This window comes from Diuraphis noxia, unplaced genomic scaffold (assembly GCF_037042655.1).
Source record: "Diuraphis noxia isolate RWA-SAM2 unplaced genomic scaffold, SU_Dnox_SAM2 contig0003, whole genome shotgun sequence".
Classification (NCBI taxonomy): domain Eukaryota; kingdom Metazoa; phylum Arthropoda; class Insecta; order Hemiptera; family Aphididae; genus Diuraphis; species Diuraphis noxia.
In genome coordinates this window covers 20,562,267-20,587,010 of record NW_028301713.1, presented here as the reverse complement: position 1 = coordinate 20,587,010, position 24,744 = coordinate 20,562,267, and the positions used below count along the sequence as shown (strand labels likewise).

Sequence of the window (24,744 nt, the reverse complement as noted above, 5' to 3'; positions counted from 1 at the left end):
ATGTAAAAGTGATAATAATATATAAAATATACCACATAGCTAGTAGCTAGTTAGGCGAATGTCCAATCAACATTTTCAAGAAGAATTACCCAACACGTTATAAAGTAGTAAGTATCGTATCGATGCGTTTCCAATATAGTCTGCAGAAGAGTCCTATACGTATAAATGCGAAATAGAGTTGAGATTGTGGAGGGGGGGGGCAAAGATTTTGATAATGAGAAAAGTTCTCGTACATTTTTTTTTGGTGTGAAATCTTAAAGTTTTGTTTTGGGGGCTTCCAACAATTTAAAGTCCCTTAATGCGGGCTTTAATCCTCCTTAGTTCCACGCTACTTGCGCCTATGCCATATGTTTTATCAGTACATATTTCATAAGCAACTTATTAAATGTTCGATAATGATTCGATACCTATCGAATTTCTCTCTTGAAATCTTAATAATCCATCTAATTACAACGCGTGCGTTATAGTCTTTGAGAGTAATAATAACAAGTAATGAGTATGGAACTCGTCAACAAGGTTAACCTTAAAATTATTATAGGATTAGTCTAAAATATATTATGATTTTACGCAAATGAACGTACCTTGGTGTCCGGCTAGCTGTACCCACGGATACCTCTGTTTCTTGTAGGTCTGAAAGAACGGCGTCCATTGGACAATATTTCTCAACTTTCGCCATCCGGAATGCTATAAACAGAAAGAATTCGAATTAGTAAAAATATACATCGAGAGTAAAATATAATTGTGTATATTATTATAGGGCAAATAGGGCCATAGATATAGCATAGGTGTCTATAATAATGATATAATAATAATATAATACGTAAATACGCGTACATACATCATATACAACTTCTTAAAACTCAAAAGTCGTGAATGATAGTTTTGGGTTTTATTTTAGATTAAATCGAGTACTTAATTTTCCATGTCTAACTACCAATCGTTTAATTTAAGGGATCATATTATACAGGTAGGTGTAATAATAACCGTCGATTTTGATGCTATAATATTTCATGATCCAACGATGATATAAAATATAGAACGTTTTATTAGAAAAAACGAACCGATTGGTGTATAGTTTTTTTTATCACATTAATTTTTTTAAATGCCTAAATTTCACAACAGAAAATACGTTTTGCTCGGATCATCATCATACGTGTGATAATTATTATTTACATGAATACATACTATCTATAAATAATATATATATACATTACGCCATTGCTTATATAGGTAAGAGTCTAAGGTCTGGGTTAGACTTGAGTTCACCAAGGTTCAAAATCACAGTTCGAAAAAAATTACGTTTTATAGTTCTGCGTTGCGGGAAATGTCTTAAATAACAATATTTATAGGGTTACGAACAACATTATCTCGATAACGCATATATGTATATTATGTATTGTATATTTAGTGACGTTATGCACTAGAAATGTTAATTTTGAAATTATTTTAGGCTATTTTGCGTATATGTTACGGTTAAAGTACGAATACCGGTTAAACCTAGAATTTACCGGTAAATCCTAGGTTTCGCCGACTACTGTTGGTAAATGTCCGAAATTCGGACATTTACCAATTGATTTCGGTAAAACCTAGGATATACAACATCGTTTGGTCAAACCCCGAATGATTTTTGTAGTTCGGACTTTTACAAACGAGATTTGGTAAATCTTAGGATAAACAATCAGTGTTAGTAAAAGTCCAAACATGTTTGCCAAAGTTATTAATTATTATTATTATTTAAGTATATTATAGCTAGGTACTATATCAATGACTAATATATTAGTTAGTATATTATTTTATTATTATTATTATTATTATAACACAATGCTAACCGGGTGATCCATTTAACGTGAGACACTATAATTTCTTAAAAATTTTTGAAATTAATTACAAGTCATTAATCGACGACATTATTCTATTCAACATCTTTATCTTTTATGTAAATGTCTTACTTTTCTATAATGACAACATGTATTTTTGTTTTCAATACCTATGCCATACAAAAATTTTTAGAGTTCTAATCTATTTCATAAAATCAAATTTTGAATAGGTAAGTAGCTAATGAGCTTAAAGTTTAGATGAGCGCAGTGAAGTGTCACAGACTCACAAGACGATGCCACAAAAAGTTGGCCCACTCGACTCCCTTTTTAAAATTATAAATATAGGTAAATAAACAACTTGATCAAAACTTGAATTTTAAAATCGAAACTTTCCAAATAATATTCTTCATCGGTTTATGAAATTAATAACGCGTGTTATCATTCAAAAGAGTGAAAAATATTATTGTTTCAATAATGTATTGTTTTGTAATGACTTACAATTATTTACAAGAAATATTTTTTTTAAAGTAGTGTTTTCCGAAACATTAAGTGTCTTGTGAAATGGACCACATCATACTTAAATACATATTATATATATATATATATATACGAACGATTCCTCAACATTTTTTATAAATACATTACGGTAATAAGAATGTACACTAACACAGATAATATGGAGCGGTATAGCTCAATGGAAATATAAAAATATAAATATAAAAAAATTTAAAAAAAAATGAAATCGAAAACTTGAGAACGGGACAATAAGCCCGGTGTGCATGCGAAAAGAACGGTTCGGTAATTAAAAACTGGTAACTAGTTTCGAAACCGAAACATAAATTAATTTCTGCCGACTTGTGTTTCCTGCGGAACTACCTACCAACCTACCTACATATTATATAATACCACGCGGTATATACGCACGCCACTATAATATTAACTGGTTGGTATATGTACCTACGCGTATAGTATTATTATATTATTATTATTATTATTTTTATACTGCCGAGTTGTATCCCGCGAACTCATTTATTAAAAAATCGATGCGAACGATTAACTTTTTAGCACGAAATTACGGGCGTGTGGCCGTCGATTAATATATTATAAACATATCAACGAACCGATTATAAATATTATTATTATTTTGATTCGCATCAGATTTCCGCGTTCAATAGATTTGGCTTGGGCTCCAGCTATATATTATACAAAACCAACGACTAATCTCTCTCTTTCTCTAAAACTCTCTCTCCCTCACATACACACATCACACACATACTACTAGGATTCGTAATTATTATGGCGTATAGATATTTAAAAAAAACCTATTCATTTTTTTTTTCGTTCACTTACTTAGGTACGTTTCACCCACCTTTGAGAATTACGTGCAGTGCGTGTGCAAAACTGAATCATCCAAGGATTTTAGAGAAAAATTTTGTACTGAATCGTATATAGGTACGTTTTGTTTTACAACAATGCCAATTATGTAACTTTGAGTTGCATATTTTTAGATAAATATTTAATTATTTTATGAATTTCCAAAATGTTATTCAAATCCGTTTTTATGAACGGCAGATTGGCAAGTTCCCTTAGTACATAGCGTTCAATAACTCGGAAACTACTAGTTTGAATTTCGATTTAAATACACCTATTATAGTTAATTTACAGTAAAAAAGTGATTTTCACACGAAAAACAATATAGTTTGTATCGACACAGAACACTGTTTAAAATATAGCATCATAAATTCATAAGAAATCATGATTAGTTGAAAATATGATATTTTAGTATAATATTTTGCGTTTAAAAGTTCCCAAAACCAGAATTTGAACACATATATGTTATTAATGTAAAAAAAAGGGAGAGGGGGAGAATGTTCAGTTAATCACTCTGTATATAAAACGAGTTTAATAATATGTAACGCGCGCGAAAACGTTTTAAAAGTCAAGTCGTCGTCGCGAGCGTTTCGATTCCTTCCCGGCAGCGGAACGACGCAAAAAAACACAAACACACTCACATTCCCACGAGCATATTAATGCATGTTCAGTGTACACTCACACGGGACTTGACTTATCCACTGTGTGTGTATAATGTTTTTTTTTATCTTTATTTTTCGCATGCTCGATATGTGTGTGTGTGCGTGTAGGCGTCGACGTGTGCGTATTTAATATAATGAACACTATGCATTATTTATTTGACACACAAGTCGTCGTTTCTATGTTTAGATGATATGTGTACGTGTACGATGTATAATATATATATGAAACGTCGTTCGCGATATTTTACACGGTCCATCTGACGCAGACGTGTACAGGTCTACAAATGCCGCCACACATGACGACGGTACGGCGGTCGGCGATGCATATAATAATATAATATTATATACAGGGTGATTATATATATTATAATATTAAGTATGTATATGATTTTTAAATGTACCAACTAAAAACCTGCATAATAATTTCAAATTTTTGACGTTTAAAACTATTGTACTACCTACTAAAGAAGTGATGTGTGCGTTGTTGCACCTACCTTTTCAAAATTCGAACAAAAAGTTCCATGATGGTTATTAAAATATCTATACAATAAGGATAATAATACTGTATAGCCCTTAAAAAGGGTTATAAATATTAATTGTTATAATAAAATCGGATCTAGTATTTATTAGGTACACTTTTGAACCATTTTCAAAAATTATAAATGTTCAAAGAATGTCCAACCTGCAGTCATTATAGTCCCTATACATCTTTTACACCTTAATGAACTTATCCCTTAGTTCACAAAGCCAACTAACCCAAAAGCTAATCGTTAGAATTTTGATTTAAATTCCACAACATTTTCCTGAAAATTATCTGCTAAATAGTTGAATATTATAAAAGGAGATGTTTTGTTTGAAAAGCAGAAGTTTGTATCTAGCACAAAAAATTTGAAAATATGGTGATTAAGTTCAATATAAAAATTCAAAAGATCGTATTTTTAATAATTGGATTATTAGAGAAAAAAGGGGTGAGCATAGTCGGTTAATCACTCTGTATACATATTAATATTAAATGTTCAAAACTGTATATAGATACCGTTGTAGTATACTATACGTCTTGTAAAACTCTGAAGCGATAGGTGATTATTAAACTGTTTTTATATGTACACATATAATTCCCGCCACGCCTCGCAAAGAGACTTTATCCGAATCGATTTCATGGGAAAATCCATTTGCGTTTAAATTTTACGACATAATTACACATTGGTACTGTTGTGTGTAGTAATGTAGTATGTATGTGCACTATACACGTATGCATACGACCTAACCGAGTGCCTGTACATATCATATTATATTATGTACCTATATATTATGCACGTTGGTACTTGGTTTATGTTTACATCAGCTTTATGGTACGTGTAATATAATATAACAGCTACAGGTAGACCAAGTGGCGAGTTCGCCGATTTAATACATTTTTATCGATTTCCCAGGGTAATTTTCGTAATTTTCAATATTCCTCATACCTGTATACCTATAGTACCTATCGACCTACCTACTTATGTATAATATAATATTATCGTAATCGAAATATGTACCACACATCCACAAACGAGCGTTGAGGTCCGGAATATTATAGTCGTAACAAATAGGAATTAATCCAACTAAGAATGAAATTATATGAAACATATACAGTACATACATAATATTTGTGTATATAATACACTGAAATACACGTCGACGTCTTACAAATCAAAGAGTCTTCACTTTCAAAATATTTTGTTTTTTACGACAAAAGTTTCTATAAAATATAATATGTTTAGTTATAATTTATATACGTTAATTTTATAGGACTATATAGCATTATTGTGCTATCGTTCCATGTAAAAAATACAAACAAACGACTTGAATGTGGGTCGAACAAATTTCAATCAACTCAATTAAAACAACAACTCTTATTAAGTAATTTCACAAACTCAATAAGCTCAAGTATTTTCTAATGTTAAAATATTTTATTACTTTATTTATGAGAATAACAATAGTTTTTAAAGTGAAAAAAATGTACACTAACAATATTATAATATCTACGAGTATATGACGTTATCATTACCCATATATAGTATATCATAAATTAAAATGCATATTTTTATATTTTAACGGATGCTCTATAAAATGCCGCACTATAACGCATTTGAACGTGTTTATAGAATAGAGAAAAAATAATGCGAGACGCTTGTACGAGTGTACTGCATATAAGTTGATACGACTTGAGGGTGCAAGTGCACCGTCATACAAACCCCCTGGTATTACCTATGTATTGCAGATGCAAAGATATGCTTTTTCTGCACTGGCTGAAGCTGAACTTAAATCAAATTAAAATATTATGATACTGAATTATTTTGTTGAATTTTTCGATAAAATATAACACTACTAAATAAAAAAATAAAATGATGTTGTGTAACAATATTATTTCTTAAGTTATCACTTATATCAATTATATAGCTACGCCATTTTCACATATTGACATATGTGTGACACCGTTACATGTATTGAAAACTAGTAAATATGAATATTTATAAGTATAAGTATAAACATAGATAGTATAATAATAAGGAAGAAGGCTTATTGTATACACATAGTACAACTGTATACAACATCCGGGTACACATATACACACGTACAATTGTTATCATATATATAAGAGACACACAATGTTAAGTTCGTGGGTTCTTGGGTCCGGTGCAGCAACCCGCAAGCAACCAAACTCCGGATGACCATACTATTCGTAAGTCTTTTGCTATACTCGATTTAATATTTAACTAACTAAGATTTTTGTAATTCAATGTGTAATAATAAAACATAATATCAACCAGAACTTAATATTTGACCTTTCATGAAGCTCCAGAGTTACGGTTAAAATATAACTCAACATCATAAGAGAAATGGGAAAATTTAGTCTAATTACAATATAATTTTAAATATAGTATTGTAGTTATACAATATTTATATTTTTTATAGTATTATATTTACTGTGAATTATGATTTTTATAATTTTGAATGCTAATAACGATAGATATTTAAGGGCCAGCTCGGAGTCCGAAAATAAATCGCAATACCATTAAATTAGCATCGAACGCCTACATTCGAACACCTACCTAATAATATATTTTTTTAATGCTAATCCCGATTTACATAATCATAATATGGTGTTGCGGACTTGCAGTAACCAATATCATACGGATTAGATTCCAAAGTATTTTCGCGTTAAAATACTTGATTTATTATTCATGTATCGATAATGAATCAAAACCGTCTACTATATGTGCATTATTCTATATCTATAGGCTATATATAATAGTGTTCTGTATTTAAAAAAAAAAGCTGGTTAATGGAAACGGACGACATTTTTTCTCGAGATTTTTATAGAAAGCATAAAAGATCGCATGGAATTCGATAACACGATATGCAGACAATAAATTACCATACGAATAATTTGGGTATAAGTAGGTGGTAAATTGTGAAACGAAAAAAAAATACAAGATTATTATTGTTATTGAGAGTATGGCATATTATAATAATACATTCCGTCGATAAGTTTTTGTAATAATCGATACATTTATTATAATACCTATGGTCCTATATATATATATATATATCCATATATCATATACTTCCAGTAAAATTTCGCTCGGACACAAGCGCGTCACATTTTTTCCATCTCAGTTCATTTGGAATGGAAATTTAAATCTATTTCGATCTCGTTTATTTGTGGAATATAATATACATACATATTTACAGGTAAATAGGTGTTGCAGCTTTGTGTAAAAAGTTATCATTCAATCATATTGTTACGTTTAAAATTTTATTATAAAATGTGACACACACACATATCTTCGTCGAGCATATTATCGGGTGTGCGTGCGGGTATCTAGCACAAACCGATGATTGAAAATAAAAATTTGTATAACTATAATAATCGTAAGTGATATAAATGTTATAAATCGAAATGACATAAATAATAGATTTCCAATTATGAGCCAGACTGACACTGGTAATATTTAAAAAAAAGTGTATCTGGATAAAGTACCTTGGATTTTTAGTTGCTCGTGTAACATGTCGTGAAAATGTTAATGCAAAACCTTAATCTTAACCGATTAAAATTTGTCATAATATGACGATAGCTAATTATATAATAATATTCTGTGTTAGACACTCTAATGGGTTTTAATGTGTTTTATGTATCCAAGTACACCCCATTATTTTAATTAATTTTTTTTTGAGGGGGCTTTAGGACATTATTTTATTATATTTTATGCTATATGTGCATTTTATATTCTTTTCGTTTCACATTGCAAGCCACAGCATTCGCACGGTAATCGAATTAAAAAAATTTTAAATTGGCGGAACAACGAAAAAATCATCACGATATTGCGAAGTAAAAAGTTGTATTCATCCTAAAACCATATAATATATTAATAATCAATGAAAAAATATGGTCGATCATTTGAAGGAAGAATAAATGGATACAAAGGCAGAGGCAGACCGAGGAAGGCATAATTTATTATATATATATAAGAAATGATAAAACAAGCAGTCAGCTTGTACGATGTATAGACATGAAAAGACTAGCTTTTAACAGATAAGAATGGCGAACCAGATTTCTAACGACAAGGCAAGGCCTTTAGTAGATAAGAAGAACGATCGGGTAGAATTTTTCAAATAAAAATCTGAACCCGTTTGTTATGTAAAAGATTTGATGTCAGAGATTCCTTATGATCCTATAAATATCTTGTGAACATGCAGATATTATTTCGTAGATACCTGCAGGAGACAATTCGGCGTTAAAAATGGGTGTCGATAAGAACGTATACCTTTTTGCGCAGATAGAACTGATGGTCTTGTATAGATTAAAATATAAAACGTATATCATCGCAATCGGACGGAACGTAGCGCGAATATCAGCTCTTTCTATATTATAAAGTAGGGACATGTCTACCTACACGTCGTACAATATATTATTGCAACAGCTGAAGTACACGAGTAGGTACGTTATGCTTGTTGTTACTATTATTATTATTATTATTGTTTGTGTAGTGGGAGGAGGACGCGCAGCTAGCACACCATAAGGCAACCGGTCGGTCCCCAGATCGGTCGATCGCGCGCGCGCGGACGGACTCTGACCAGAATACTGCTCTAGCTCCGGTGCAACAGGTGTGAATGACCTGTACCTATGCCAATCACGTCGGAACCACCGACCGAGTCCGAACTCGGTGACTCGCGCACTCGCACGCACAGGTGGTCGAGACTCGTAAATGATGATGATGATAATAATAATTTGTCGTCGCCGCGTTACCTACCTATATGTATAAGTACTTAAGACATGTGTATTATGTGCGTGTATCGGCTTTTACACGGGTGGTTGCGAGATTTGCAAGCTAGCAGGCTGCAGCGGCAGCGGAGATGTGCGACAACCCACGTGTGACAACTATTAAACGCGGCTCACACCGTTGCACATTGTGTCGTCTGAGGAGTTATTATTTTATTAATATCACATCATTATCATTATTATCATCACTGTAACTGTGTAATGATTAACAATAAATTATTATCATCATCGTCATATAATAACAATTATATGGCAAATAACCAATTTTATAATTATTAAAAAGAAAATTTCGAGAAAATTTTGCTTTTTTAGATAGAGTAGATAGACAATATAATATTTGAATAATAAATTTTAGAAATAAAATTTGACAATACAACAATATTTAACACTTAAAGTGTGAAATAAGTAACTAAAAAGTCCGTGGGTACCTATCTCTATAATAAGTGACTTGAGTTTCATCAAATTGTGAATTATACTCATATAAATAATTAAATTTATTTAGGCCTCTATAGAGATATCGGTTATTGTCAGCAGAGTACATCTTTCGTGTAAACATTACCGTGGGAGTGAACTAAGGATATATTTGTTACTTATTATATGGGCACATTATATGTATAGTATCGTTTGTATGCGACGATGAATATAATGAGATGCGAGTTGTGGGTATATGTGGGGTGGAGGGGGCTCTGTCAAATATCGAGCCACGTTGTACAGTTTATATTTGAGATTGTGGCGCGTAATCTTATAATAAAACTATTAATAAAACGTTTAGAACGGAAAAAAAACGACTGCGCCCATAGGAGAAAACAGCTGCGAAATATAGTTTTGAAACGGTAAGGTTTTCACTCGAAAAAAAAAAAAAAATAGCAATGAAAAAAAATAATATTATTATACATCGTCACTATTGTCGCCGTCGATCATACGGATTCTGGCCCGGCGCCGGTGAAAGACGACGGCCAGATAAGAATATTTTTTTCCAAAACAATTGAGGTGAAAGTCAAAATATTGTTTTTATACGCCAGACACGAGTCACATGGATGTTTATAATGGTAATTTCATAATCATATTAATTTTTTTCCACACGTTCGACTAACGAAAAATATCCAAAGCAAATGTATTGGAATGATAATAAACAATGGAGCCAATATAAAATTGTTTTGTCTCATCATAGGTATAGTACTTTAATATTATTTTAACGGGCAATAAGTTTTTTTTAACGTAAGTACCTTTGTAAAATTTGTAATTAATTAAATTGCCAATAGCATAAGCTTAATATAATATACATCAAGTATTAAATTAACTTTGGCAACGTATAAGTATCTATTGATTAACTTACTTAACTATATATCATATATGTACTCCTAATAATATTACATAATACGAATCATGTGGTTATGATATATTATTATGATATTTATTTCTTATTTATTTTCCCCCATTCTTCAGCCGAACTTAAAACATCAAAAGCGAATGTTCTCTGTAGTCTGTGGAACATCATAATAGTTTAAAAGTAATATAAAATTGTAATATAAAATTGATAGATTAGTATAATAGTAATAAAATAAAATATCAATTAATATTACTGTAGTTATGAAAATATTTTGAAATATTTTCAGACTTTAACAACAGTTTTATAGACTTGATATGACATAATATAGGTATAAGTACACTCAGATGTATACCTAACATGAAACCAATACAAAACAATAATAAATAATTGATTTATTACATGTATCTATATCTATTATTATACTAAAAGTATATTAATGTCCTATATCGTTTACTGAACATATTTATCCACTATTAGACCGATTGTTTGATTATTTTACGTGCATTGCTAATTTGAAATTGTTCAATATTATATAAGCATATTGTATTTATAATGATATTATACACGATAATTATTCAATGTCTTCGTGCAAATAGCTTTTAGGTTGTTTCTATTTCATGATAAATAATTTAACGTCCCCGTGCAAACAACGGTTGACACTTTTGGGTTGAAAAAATAATTGTCTGAATGAGTATTTATATAAATATGTTCAGCGTATCGGCGAAAAGTGTATATAGGAATACGTGACTCTACCACACCTGTACAAACACAATAAAACCTCCACATTAAAAAATAAAAAAGCGGGTAAGTCGTGTATGTCGCTCTGCTGTACAGTAGGTTACAAGTGGGTTACTGTAATGGATGAAATTAAATTTGAATCCAATGATATTATATCATTGTATACAAAAAACGATTCTGAGCGAAGACGGTTTATCTGTCTAGGATATATTATAGATTATTAAAAATTTTCAAATCTTAGATTTAAAAAGAAAATTTTTTATGAATTTCTAGTTTGAAATAATTTGCGAATTTTCGTGATTTTTACATATGTTGTCAAAATTCAAACTTTGAATGCTTGTAAAAAAAAATTGTGACTACGCATTTCTTTTATTTTTCAATTTTTATTGTAAAAATATATTATGAGCCTTGTATTAAATTTTCAAATCTTAGATATAAAAAAAAATTTTTTATGAATTTCTAGCTTAAAATAATTTCTGTATTTTCGTGATTTTTACATAATATGTTGTCAAAACTCAAACTTTGAATGCTTAAAAAAAAAATTGTGACTAAGTATTCCTTTTATTTTGCAACTGTTATTGTAAAAATATATAATGAGCCTTGTATTAAATTTTCAAATCTTAGAATTAAAAAGAAAAACTTTTATGAATTTCTATCTAAGATAATTTGAACATTGCCGTAATTTTTACGTATTTAGTCAAAATTTGAACTTTGAATGCTTATAAAAAAAAATCGTGCCTACGAATTTTTAATATTTTTTAACTTCTATTGTTACAATGTGTTAGAAGCCTTGTATTAATTTTCAAGCTATTCTACCGAACAAATAAATTTTTATCGATATTTATAGAAAAAAAAACTAAAAAAGTTGAAAAATTAAAATGTCAGTAAACAGCTCAAAACAAATCTAAATATTTTGAAAATTTTATCAAATATATAAAACGCCTATATAAACATTCAGTCAAAATTTCAAGTATCTGCGGTAATTTGTTTTAGAGTTACACCAAAATAAGGAAATCGCTAAAAGTGAAAATCCAATGTTGTAAAAATTTAAATTTTCAATGCTCATAAAAATTTAATTTGAATTTCCGGTGGAATTTTTATTTGTGATAAAGATTGACTCGTAAGGAATCTTGTATTAAATTTTGAAATCTTAGATTTAAAAAGAAAATTTTTTATGAATTTCTAGCTTAAAATAATTTGTGAATTTTCGTGATTTTTACGTATTTTGTCAAAATTCAAACTTTGAATGCTTATAAAAAAAAATTATGACTGAATTTCTTTTATTTTTCAACTGCTATTGTAACAATATGTTAAGAGCCTTGTATTAAATTTTCAAGCTTTTCTGCCTAACAAATAAATTTTTATCGATATTAATTTTAAAAAAAACTAATAATGATTGAAAATTTGAAATGCCTATGAATAGTTCAACTTAAGTCGAAATTTTTTGAAAATTGCATGGTGGATAGAATATACTTATATAAACATTAGGTGAAAATTTCATGTATCTATGGTCATTTGTTTTAAAGTTACATCAAAAACCAAAATCGATTTTGTCGAAAAATGAGTGTGCGTAAAATTTCCGTTTTTCCCTTAATTTTTAGTTTGTTTTTCTCAATTATTTAGAAAAGTATTAAGAATTTTTTACTTTTGACCCCCCAAAGTACCAACTAGATTCACTTTCTGATCGAACGAGGTACTGAAGTCAAAAATCGAAGCATTTTTACTGCCCCAAAACGTGATGACAGACACAAAAAAAAAAAAAAAAACACACACATCATGGTAAAATCAATACATTCATCGCTCCGCTCAGAATCTAAAATGGAAAACGCGCAATACGTGGCCCCTATCGATCGATAACTATTGAAAATCCATCCACTCCGCGCAAAACATATTAATATAATTTTAATGAATTCTTCAATTATTAGATAGGTAATATAATGTAAAGTAGAATCTACTGTCGAAAGTATTCACCCGGGTGGCTGGGTTCATCCTATTAAATTTACAATTTTTAATAAAATGGATGTTGAGTATAATTTGAGTAAAAATTTATTTCAAGTAGGCATAATATATAAAACACTGGGACTACTACTATTAATATGTTTTACATATATTGTTTTGTTCTTTCAAAAATCACATTTTAATTTCAATTTCAAGAATATTGAAAGTTTTACGTATAGATAGGTGCGCTATAAAATGTTTAATTTTTCAACGGTAATATAATAGTGTTGTAAATTAATTGAATATTTTTTTATTGATACTTAGTTGACTTTCATTTATTTCAAAAAACGATATAATATTTTATATTAATTGAATCTGAGTAAATTGTTCTAAAAAAACAATTAAATTGGTTATATTATCACTTAAACTTTTATGAGAATAATATATAATTATCTCGTAAACATATTAGTAGTATAATCGCAATATTTTCGATAAATTGATTGAACTGTTTCTGAGAAATGTTCATAGTGATTACCGAAGGTTATTAAATTACTTATAGTAATGTATTACAAAATAATTTTTGACATGCAACATTATTAAAATATAAATTTTATTGAATTGCAATTAGAACGCTGTATCAGACTAATTGTAAACAGTGTATATTATTATAATAATTTAATTTGACATAAACATTGATTGATATACGTATTTTATGAAAAATCATAAACAAAAAAGAAGTTCCAATGATAAATATACATTACCAGACTAAGTAATATAGGTACAACAGAATATTATGGCGAGTTTAGTCTCCGTAAATCGATAATGAAACGATAAAAAAATAATATTATACATAGAAAAAAATCATTCGATTAAATAACTATGCCATTCGATACTAAAATAACCAATGGGATCTGATAAACAATTATTAAAAATTGCAAATTTATTTACCTAAGTTTAGATGACTTAATGTCGGGAAAACTTGAAAATTAATTTGAAAAAATATAATATGCCATGTAAATATTACTCAATGAATACAATACATATCGTGTAGCGTAGTTTTTAGAGAAGATTTACTGTGAATATTATCGTCCTGCCACGGAAATGTACCTCCTGCCAAGGCTGATCGGTCCAGCTTTATAGTCGGTTAATCTCGCCGTGGGAAACATATTAAGTACCCACAATATACGATTTAAATACCTAAGCTTCGAGATTAAATTTTCGATTTCGAGATTATAATATAATATTATGCAGACGCGCGCACATGTCGATTTTCAAATTAGGTACCTGGTACACCAATATATAGAAACGTTAACCTCATACATCAGCGATATTACATAACACTACACATATAGGTATTATAATTTTTTCTTTCAATAAATATTATTTTATTATTTTATTTAAACCACAGTTCTAAAAGTGACGATTTTTTAACGTATCGGTAGGTATTCGGAAAGTGGTAACAAATTGTTTGGTCTTCATTTTAAATAGTAGACACATTACATGAAAACGAATTATAGGAGGCGGTATGCAGAGTTAGGGTCAAAATCCCGGAGTAGAATAGAAATTATCAACAAAAATTAATATTCTATTCATTTTTTGAAATTAAAAAATTGACACATTTTATGTAAAACTGCACGCTATGCAAATGCCTGTCGGTTTTAAGTATATTATTTCATACTTTTTGAACTCTTATTAAAAACATAATTATTTTATGTTACTATTGATAAAAACACACTTTTTAATTGTAATTTGTTAATAATTAAACGATTCCCTTGCCACCCCATTACAATTTATTGTACTCCTCGACACTCATCTTTAGTGATACCTATGCCGAACAGTGCACATAATTATATTATTAACAATGCCATATTATATTATTGTGCATAGTTTTTGTGTAATGTGTCTATGATGTTATAAAAGGTTTTATTTTTTGCGTTAATATTAAAGATTATCGAGCTATTTCTACCATTATGTTCGTGACTCTAGAGTGAAATAAAAATTGTGTAAATATAAAAATAAAAAATAAAATAAACAAAAACCGTAGCTATCAACGATTATTTACGCTAATAAACGCATAAATATATAATATAGTAATAATCTACGCTAATATTCTGTTTCCAGACCTCGGTCATCTCTGTATCTTCATTAAATATATACCATCACGCTTTTATGGTATGTAACAAACTCGTCAAAATAATACCACCTTAGATAATATAGTAAAGTAAAGTAAAGTGTAGTAAAGTGATTAAAATATATTATAATATATATGCATATATGCGCAAAGGTGGGTAAGTTATAATGACAATTCTTTTATTTTTAGACTTTATCTTGAATTAATTAAGTCACCATTAAGTGAATAGTTAAGAAAAACAATATATTCAACTAAAGAAGTTTTAAGCTAATTTAGAGAAAAACATTTCCTCATATAGTTAAAAGAGGTTAGATAATTTTTTTATGTAACTTAAACTAAATATTATGTTAAAAGCAAACCTTATTCTTAGATGCGCTTTCACACTAGCCATTTAAGTAGTTTAGGCAATTCTAGTTAGCACATTTAGTATTAACTAAATTACTCAAAAAATATATCATGGTTGTTTACCTATTTTTAATTAAAATAATCTAAAATATTATAAATAAATAATTTTTTTTTAAGTATAGTTAAAAACCCATCTTCGTAAAGTATACGATATACATGGTAATATATATATAATACTAAAATACTAATGTCTCAGAAGTTTATGACTAATGTCTCAGATGTTTATGAACTACAATACTAAATGATAATAAGCTATTGTTTTTCACTTGATGTGTACCGCGCAATACGCATGTGATAATATGAATTTGCAACGTGCTTTATTCATAGGTGAGTCAGTTCAACAAGAGCCGATAATTAGGTACTTATGCAAAAATAATTTTGGACATATTTCAAAGAGGGGGAGATTTGAAAAAAAATTCAATAAATTAAAACCACAGAATTTTGAGGCAAATTACGATAATATATATTATATACCAATATAATATTATACTTATCTTGTCTGAGCGGCTAACCGGGGGCCATTAGAAAAAAAATAAAATTCATTGCGATTTAAACACGTTCTAATTGTGTAATTTTCGATGCGATTTGCCGACGTTGCCAATTAGCAATCACGTCGATCCAACAGATTCATAGTGAGAGCAAAGAGGAAGGGAAAGTTATGAGAATTTGACAGTTTTATAACGGCTTTGGGTTCTGGATTCCGATATTTACCTAATACCTACTCCGCCATCGTGTCTTAATTAATTGCTATTATAGTGAATAAAAACGCTCGAGGGGTTACCGAATGCGCGTATATAATAGGTATGTGTGATAGTATGGTCTTTAATTTTTTTTTTCAAATTTACATCGCCCATCCGTCCATGACCCAAAAAATAAAATATTAATATGATATAACTTTTGCAGATCGTGCGCAGAAATTAAAAAACAAAATCTTGAGATATTCATGGAATAAACCCTGAAAAATATCTCGAAAAATATTATGTGGTCGAATAAAACCCATGCATGAGTTTCCATGGAAAGTCTTTGACTTTCAAACTCTGCGTTCTGTGTGAACTTCAGTTTAAGGCGTTTTCAATACTTTTTAAGTCGTTTGTATTTTTTGTGGGTTTTATCGAATACCAAGTATTATAATTTACCTACAACACAATGTAGTAATAGACAATAATGATATTTACCTATCAATTACACTGTTTAGTATTAAATGAAGAAGTGCAGAAGTCAATTTCTGATGTTAATTACTTGCGCTATGTTTATTCGTTTGCTAAGTATTGTGTTTAAATGTTTTTAATGTTTTTCATCAATAAACGATGGTAGCAGAGGAGTAGTATTGTACAAACAGACCCTCCTCTGCTGTCGGTTCTAAATCGAAAAAATAATCGACAATACTGAAATTAAATTATATTTCATTAAAATATTATATTGCGTATCTTGGAAACGATTTATACTCTAATATTTATTCTACTGCGAATAATACCGCATAAAAAGTGGTTGCGTCTTTTGTGAAATGAAATATAAATACCCAGGTACTTTAGATATTTAGTCATATAATAATGCTTTTTACGAATATTGTTTTGAAATATAAAACTCGATGCAGTGCAAGGAATCACGCGTAATTTATCTATATATCATCCATCTATCATTATAATATACTGTTAGATTTTCACTGAAATATCATAAAAAATATATTTAAAAAACAAATCGTTTTTGATTTTGTCCTATATAATTTCTCGATTTTCCGCATAGTAATAATTTATCATCACATTGATTTACACGTCAGAACGTTCATGATAATAATAGTAATAATAACCTACCACGACGATTTATTGTTTTACTTCTTCACGTCCACATACTTTATATAATATACATCTCATACCGCTAATACGTCTTCATTACACGTTATATTATATTGTGCATAGATATTTGTAAGTACATATTTTATAATATCTATACATAAACGATAATCAGCTTGGACAAATGTGCGCGTTCTATGCGTCTTATGTTTGGTTTTCACGTAACATGCAAAAAACAAACAAACGATAAATAATTGTAAACACACGGTATTATTATTATTATTCCCGGTGACCTCTCGTCGTCGCGTTTAGACGTGAACGAGATTGGAAGAAAAAACTGGTCTGGCCGCCGCCGTCTATATATATATATATATATATATATATATATATATATATATAATATACGGCCGCACGCGAATAACGTCTTCATTGAAAACCTTTCGCGTCCTTGAACTTGCGTGACAGTGCGGTACGACGATATCATTTTTGGTATGAGCATTTTTAACTATTAATATATTCTTTCATACACGCGTACCTCAGTTAAAAATTAAAATATCGAAAACAATCAAGGTAAGAATACTGTATTCTGAATACAAACAATATTATTGTCACTTACCTTTTAGTTTGACAATGGGTCACCAAATCGCACTGATATTTAAGCTAATAAAACAAAATTGGAACTGCTGAACTTGCATGTTGGTGTGTTATTATGTGCGTCTGTTAAATTGAGATAACACGTGCGGAATGACGGAAAGTAAAGTTTTTAAAACGGAATTTTTTAGCTTTACAAGTTTACATATACATAAAACGGAAATTATAGGAAGAGCAAACACCGGAACCCTGAGAAACGACAAAACTACACGCAATCTTCCGATGTGAGTATATTGCATGACGTGATGAACGTTAAGTCCAATAAAGGAATAATATAACGTTTACGTTACCCTCTAAATCTGAATTTTCTAAGAATTTTTCGCACACATAATAAATAGGTACCTACTCAATTTCTATGAATTCATGTTCTAAGAGTTTCCCAGGAAAGTATAATTTTTCCAGGGAGAATGTTTTTTGTTTGCATTTTTTTTCGCGAGGGATTGAAAAGATCGGCACGTATCATCATTCATCAGACAGCCAAGCAGTGAGCTAATACTAACTCGTCGTGCGCCATGTACAACAACAATAATTATACAATAATAACCATAATATTATAGTCTCTATCGAGCGAACATTGACGTCATACGGGTTAATTAAGCTAAATACAGCATTACTATAGCGTTATTATGATATATTATAATATAATTTATACGGGCTTTTGTCATTGGCGTAGAAGAGCCAAGAGGGGAAACGACCCTTTATAGTTTTTTTATTTTTTTTTATCACTATTTTCAACGACAAACTTTGTAGGTACTATTGACGTTTGAGTATAAATTATGAAATTAAAAAAAAATATATATATATATTAGTATCATACAGTAGAACTACAGCTAAGTGTTATAACTTATAAGACACATGCATAAACTATAGAAATAATAAATATATACATACATCATGATCATTGTATGCGTAGGATATACCGTAGATAAAGCGTTATAGTGCATATTATATAATTTCAACTAAAATTTATAATATAATATAAAGATATAGGACTTAGCTAGGAATAATATGAAATTTCACAGAACATTAACATTAAGTGGTGCTGCGCCGTAGCAGTCTCCGGTCTTTAGTGACGTTGTTTAAAAAGCTCTCGTTTTAAATCAAATTAGTTCGGGGCGAGGCGATTTTATAATTTAATTTGCATATAATATTATAATAGTTTGTTCGATGTATATATTTATATATATATATATATATAATAATATGAAATATTAATTTAATACATTATGCCGGGTACGCCGTTCGATCCGGCGTATAATATATATAATATTAAGATATACCGGTAGGTACCTACCTATATTGGCTATATTATAAATATATATAAACATATGCGTAAAACGTTTTAAGAAAAAAATCACATACCTACATCGAGTCAATTACGCAAAGTGCGGATAATACCTATATAATATAGTATTATATACACATGTACGTGCGGCGTACATTAAACTAAAAACAAAAAATAATGAATTTTAATTATATTTTATACTACATATACGATATACATATACATAGTATGTATATATAACGAGCGCGGTGTAGCTGATAATGACTAACGCGCAAGCTGTGCCTTATAATAATATAATAACGGACGTCGATAGCTTTTGAAATGCACGCGTATAATATAATAATAATAATAATATTGTGTATATATAATAAAGGAGTGCGCTCGAATATACGTTTATAGACATTTTTGTATAGCCTGCCACGCGGCGCCAGGACACTATATACTTTCCATTTAGGTATCTATAGTATAATGTGACTCGGAAAATATAAATCGGTTGCGCCGGCCAAGTACGTATTATTATATTTTATAATGAATATCGTTATTAATATAGCTACAGCATTGTGTGTCGCTATAATATGGCACAACGTGACAATACCTATAATATATTATTATTATTTTGTTTATAGGTACCTGTATTATAGAGGAGCGGCTGTTCCTCAGGGCGCGTTGCGTCGCGCCGTCGTACACATACCTATAGTTCAGCTAATGTATATAGTATATTGTACTTCTAGTCTACGACACCACGGAAAGCCGCTCCTTATTTACTTTATATTTTGTTTTTTTTTTGTTTCATGACCGCTTCCTTGCCGAAGCAAAGACTACAATATATCAACCATGAGCCTAAAGACATAATACACCGCGATTCACACATCTCAGTTGCAGCACTATAGGTATACAATATACACCACAAACGAAGAGATACGTCAAAACGTGCATCGTTTAAACGTGAAAATCCGTTAACTACACATGTTATTATCCCCTCTGAGTAAGCTACTAATGGTATGTATATCATCGTACATACTTAATATGTTATAAATATATAAATATATATATATATATATAAACCTAATCACATGACATCATTATTATTGACTTTCTAGCTGATTATATATTTATATTTTTAGAACAATATCATATTATTATTATTTTATTTTAAACTTGTAATATATTTTTTACGATTTTTAAATATTCATAGATCCCATTATATCTTTAAAACCTATTATCATGGATATTATTCTATTAGTATATGTATATACCATATACCGCCATATGTGAAGTAATTCAAAATCAGATTGAAAATTCCCTGTAAAAAGCATGATTATAATTTTAAAAAATATGTAGGTATTAAGGGTCACCCACTAAATAATATAAAAAACATCTAAGGATTTTAACTCTATTGACTTTATAATTTGAATTAATTCATTATTCAAGGATAAAATAAGGGTGAGATTGGAGAATCGTTCAATAACAATTTACATAATAATTATTAAACAATATTATAATCAAATGCGAACTGACTATTTATACGTCGTCGATATATACTATACAGGTGATCCATGAAGCGTAAAACACTTATTATTTATAAAAACTATTTACTTTTTTCAAATTTTTTTTTTCTTCAATATTTTTTGTGTCATCGTATGATATTTGTTCTATCAAAGGAGTATCTGTATTATTTATTGCGAGTGAAGCTTGTTCGTATGCTATTTCGTTTCCTCTTATTCCTGCATGTCCGGGTATCCACATAATGGTTATTTTTTTTCCGTGTTCATATGCTTCATTTAGTTTGTTTTGAATTTTTGTTGCAATGTCCCCAGGATCGAAATGGTTTTGGATGCTTTTTATGGTGCTTAGTGAGTCACTAAGAATGATGCACTTTGAATGTTCTACTTGAATAATGATCTCAATAATAGCCTTTAGAATAGCCATCGCTTCCGCTGTGAATATGGAACAATAGTAGGGTAGTTTGTACAGTATTTTTTGGGGGGGGGAATACTATGGATATCACGACTCCTTCATGTGTTTTAGATCCGTCTGTATATACTTCTTGGTTGTCTTTATAGTTTTCTATTATGCTTTTTAAATGGTTTCTATACATATTGTGCAGTGTTTGTTGTTTGGGTAATGAACTGAGCTCTGTATTAATTGAGTATTTTCTTGTCCTAAGAGGATGGGTGATTAGTTAATTGGTTATAATATGGGGTAGATTAATTTTATTTTATTTGATTAGTTTTATGAGATCATTATTGTTTTTTTCGTGTATGGTGATATTGGACCTGGCGCATCTTGCTGTGTATTTAAGGTGTATCTCTATCCTTTTTATTTCGAGGGGGGGGGGGGGGTAAATTCAGTAAGTACGATACCTAAGTTGTGCCCCAAAATAGGTAAACATATTTACACAGGAAAAACACCACCCCAAAACCATCCAACTTTGCGAGATATCTCGTCAACGGATTGACGAAAAATGAAAATTTAAACGTGAACATTTATTTTAAAAATAGCCTTATTAATTTATGATATTTTTAATATAGGTTGCCATTTAAAAATCAAAAGTTGATAGCGGTTTACCTAATAAATATAAGAGTGAAAAATATTAAAAATTTATATAGTTTTAGAACAGCATGTATCTAAAATTTTGAAAAAAAAAATTTGAAAAATGTAGGTAAATAGTTTTTATAAATAATGAGTGTTTTACGCCTCATGAATCACCCGTATACATATAGTTCCACAATATTATTACACACAATCGTTTAACCGTGTGACGTACATCGATTTTAATTAATTTTATCTATTTTATTATACGTATTATATAATATACATAATGTACATATAAAAAGTAATTTGAATAATTGTCAAAATAACCACCAAATTGCGGTTGACCGCTTGGTGGTTTCTATTTTTTTATTAAATACACAACGGTCATATTTTTCGTTCATATATATCTATAGATTTGTCAAATAATATTAACAGCGACATAAAATGATTGGTAAGATAGTTACTAAAACCGCTGAAGATATTTATTGTTTTCGAGAATAGAGATAAAGCCTTCATTGAGAATAAATGTAATTATTTGAAACACAAAATATAATATATATCATGTAAAACAAATTGTCATCTCATGAGTCAAAAAAATAACGCAGTCCACAAAAAATATCCATTGAATAAGCGACTATATAGGTAACATAATATTAATAAATAACAATTTAATGGTGACTTGGCTTGACTGCTACCAATCGCGGAATACGACTGAGAGTAAGTAACGGTCACAGCTACTAGCTCCCGGATGGGTGACCACCCGGGTTCATAGTAGTTAAAAACCTTGCCACACATACACGTGTTTGCTACCTACCGTAACAACTGTAAAAACAACCTACTGTACCAAAACCTTACCCCTACCACAGTTCATAACCTCTACAACAGCTAATGGCCTTAGTTGCCAGGCTTAAGATCAAAAAAAAAATCTAATAATTAGACCTGTTATATAATACATTTTAACTTATACAATTATGTGTCATCGGCCGATTAGGATGCGTTTACACGACTCAGTATTAAAGGTATTTATAATAGGAATATACTTTATTATTATATACATAATATAAATATAATATTATCATCTTGTGGGGAACTACGATGGATCATTCGCGTTGTGCGTATCTTGGGTGATCATTAACATAAAGCATTCCTTATTTGAAATGAACTATTAATATTTTTGTAATAACTTTTTGAGATGTTGAAAAAAAAAATAAGTTTTCCGAAATAACTAGTGTCTATATCGTTATATAAATAGATCATCATGTAAGTAAACCACACATAAACGAAAAAATCAAAAAAAAATCTTTTAAACTATTTTAAAAGTATATGCCAATATTATACTGATATAATAATATACTGTACTTATGTTTATATTTTTACATAATATATAACAATGTTAGACATATACATTAATAATATCATATTATACATGAACCGTAAATTGTCTAGTACGGCCCTCATCCTACGCTCCACATCATGTCATTATTATTGAAAAATAATATAGATACGCGCGGTGACGCACGACATTTGCAGCGTATGACGTACGTATATTATATAATATTATTGTACATATATTATAGAATCATGGTTGTATCATTGTATGTAGTGTACATCCTACACACAGAACCGAACATGAAAACTACCGATTAAACAATATATTAATTCGCGCATTTCCAATCTACTATAGAGAGGCCCTGAAGGATATATCGTATTCATCCTTAACCATAAGTTACTCGTAAAATCATTATTCGTACTGCAATGTATATTTATATAAAACTAATAATATTACATTGTGCGACATAATAATAAAATATACTATATATAATATTAATTATTCTGACTTAACGCGTTGTGCGTCAGAGTAAGGTATAACATTTATACATGTGACGGACTATGAAAAAATTGTAGACTATATTTACAAATGTAATAAAACACCTTTTCCCTTGAATTATAGCAATTACTAAAAATTAAACGAAATAACTCAATAAAAACATAAAATCATAAAAATTAAAAACAACCATTAGCAAATTATGCTCCAAATATTATTTGTGTAAACAGCCTCACATTACCTCACGGGAAAAACTCTGTATATCCCACCGGTTGCGGCATAGTCCATCATCGCATGTATATTATAATACGTTTTATAAACTGTATTGTTGTATTTTAGTTTTTTAATCATACATAGAGGACACCCGCATAATAATATAACAACTGTTTTACTGTATAATGTAGCTCAACAGTTCAACACAAGTTCATATTACATTACTTATACAGAGTGTAAACAGTTCGTAAAAAAAAATATAACGTTCAACCTATAAAAGTATAATATTTTAATCTAAAGACATATGATATTAGACTATAATCTCACAAATATGAAGACGAAACACGTCAAAATAGTTTTTATTTTTAAATTGTTTTAGAATATACCTATTATTCATACGTTTGGTCAACCTTTTACTGAATCACACCATGTATTGAAAACCTGAGGTGACCGTCAAGTAGAGCTTCACGCGAACACATACACCTGCGCCACAGGTGCAAACGAGCAACGAGTGTTCGAAATTTATAATATATACTCATACACTTGGTATTGGTACTTAAATGTATTCAGAAGTAAAAGTGTAAAAAAAAAAAAATCGCAACGACACAATTATCATGGTTTATTTCCCAAAATGCTCGGTTAATAAATAAAGTGTTAAGTTTATCGTGTCTCGCATATAATTTATATAACACTTCATAGTATTGTTTATACAATAATACAATATAAA

The 24,744-nt window shown here is 29.6% G+C and overlaps 1 protein-coding gene across 1 annotated transcript in view; it reads right to left on the bottom strand.

Moving 5' to 3' along the window:
- IP3K2 (Inositol 1,4,5-triphosphate kinase 2) overlaps positions 1–24,744 on the bottom strand; it is a 260,945-nt gene that overhangs the window by 28,154 nt on the left and 208,047 nt on the right. Inside the window, exon 3 of the mRNA XM_089221869.1 lies at positions 582–684. Coding sequence (XP_089077995.1) covers positions 582–684 — 103 coding nt within the window. The remainder of the gene's footprint in view (positions 1–581; positions 685–24,744) is intronic.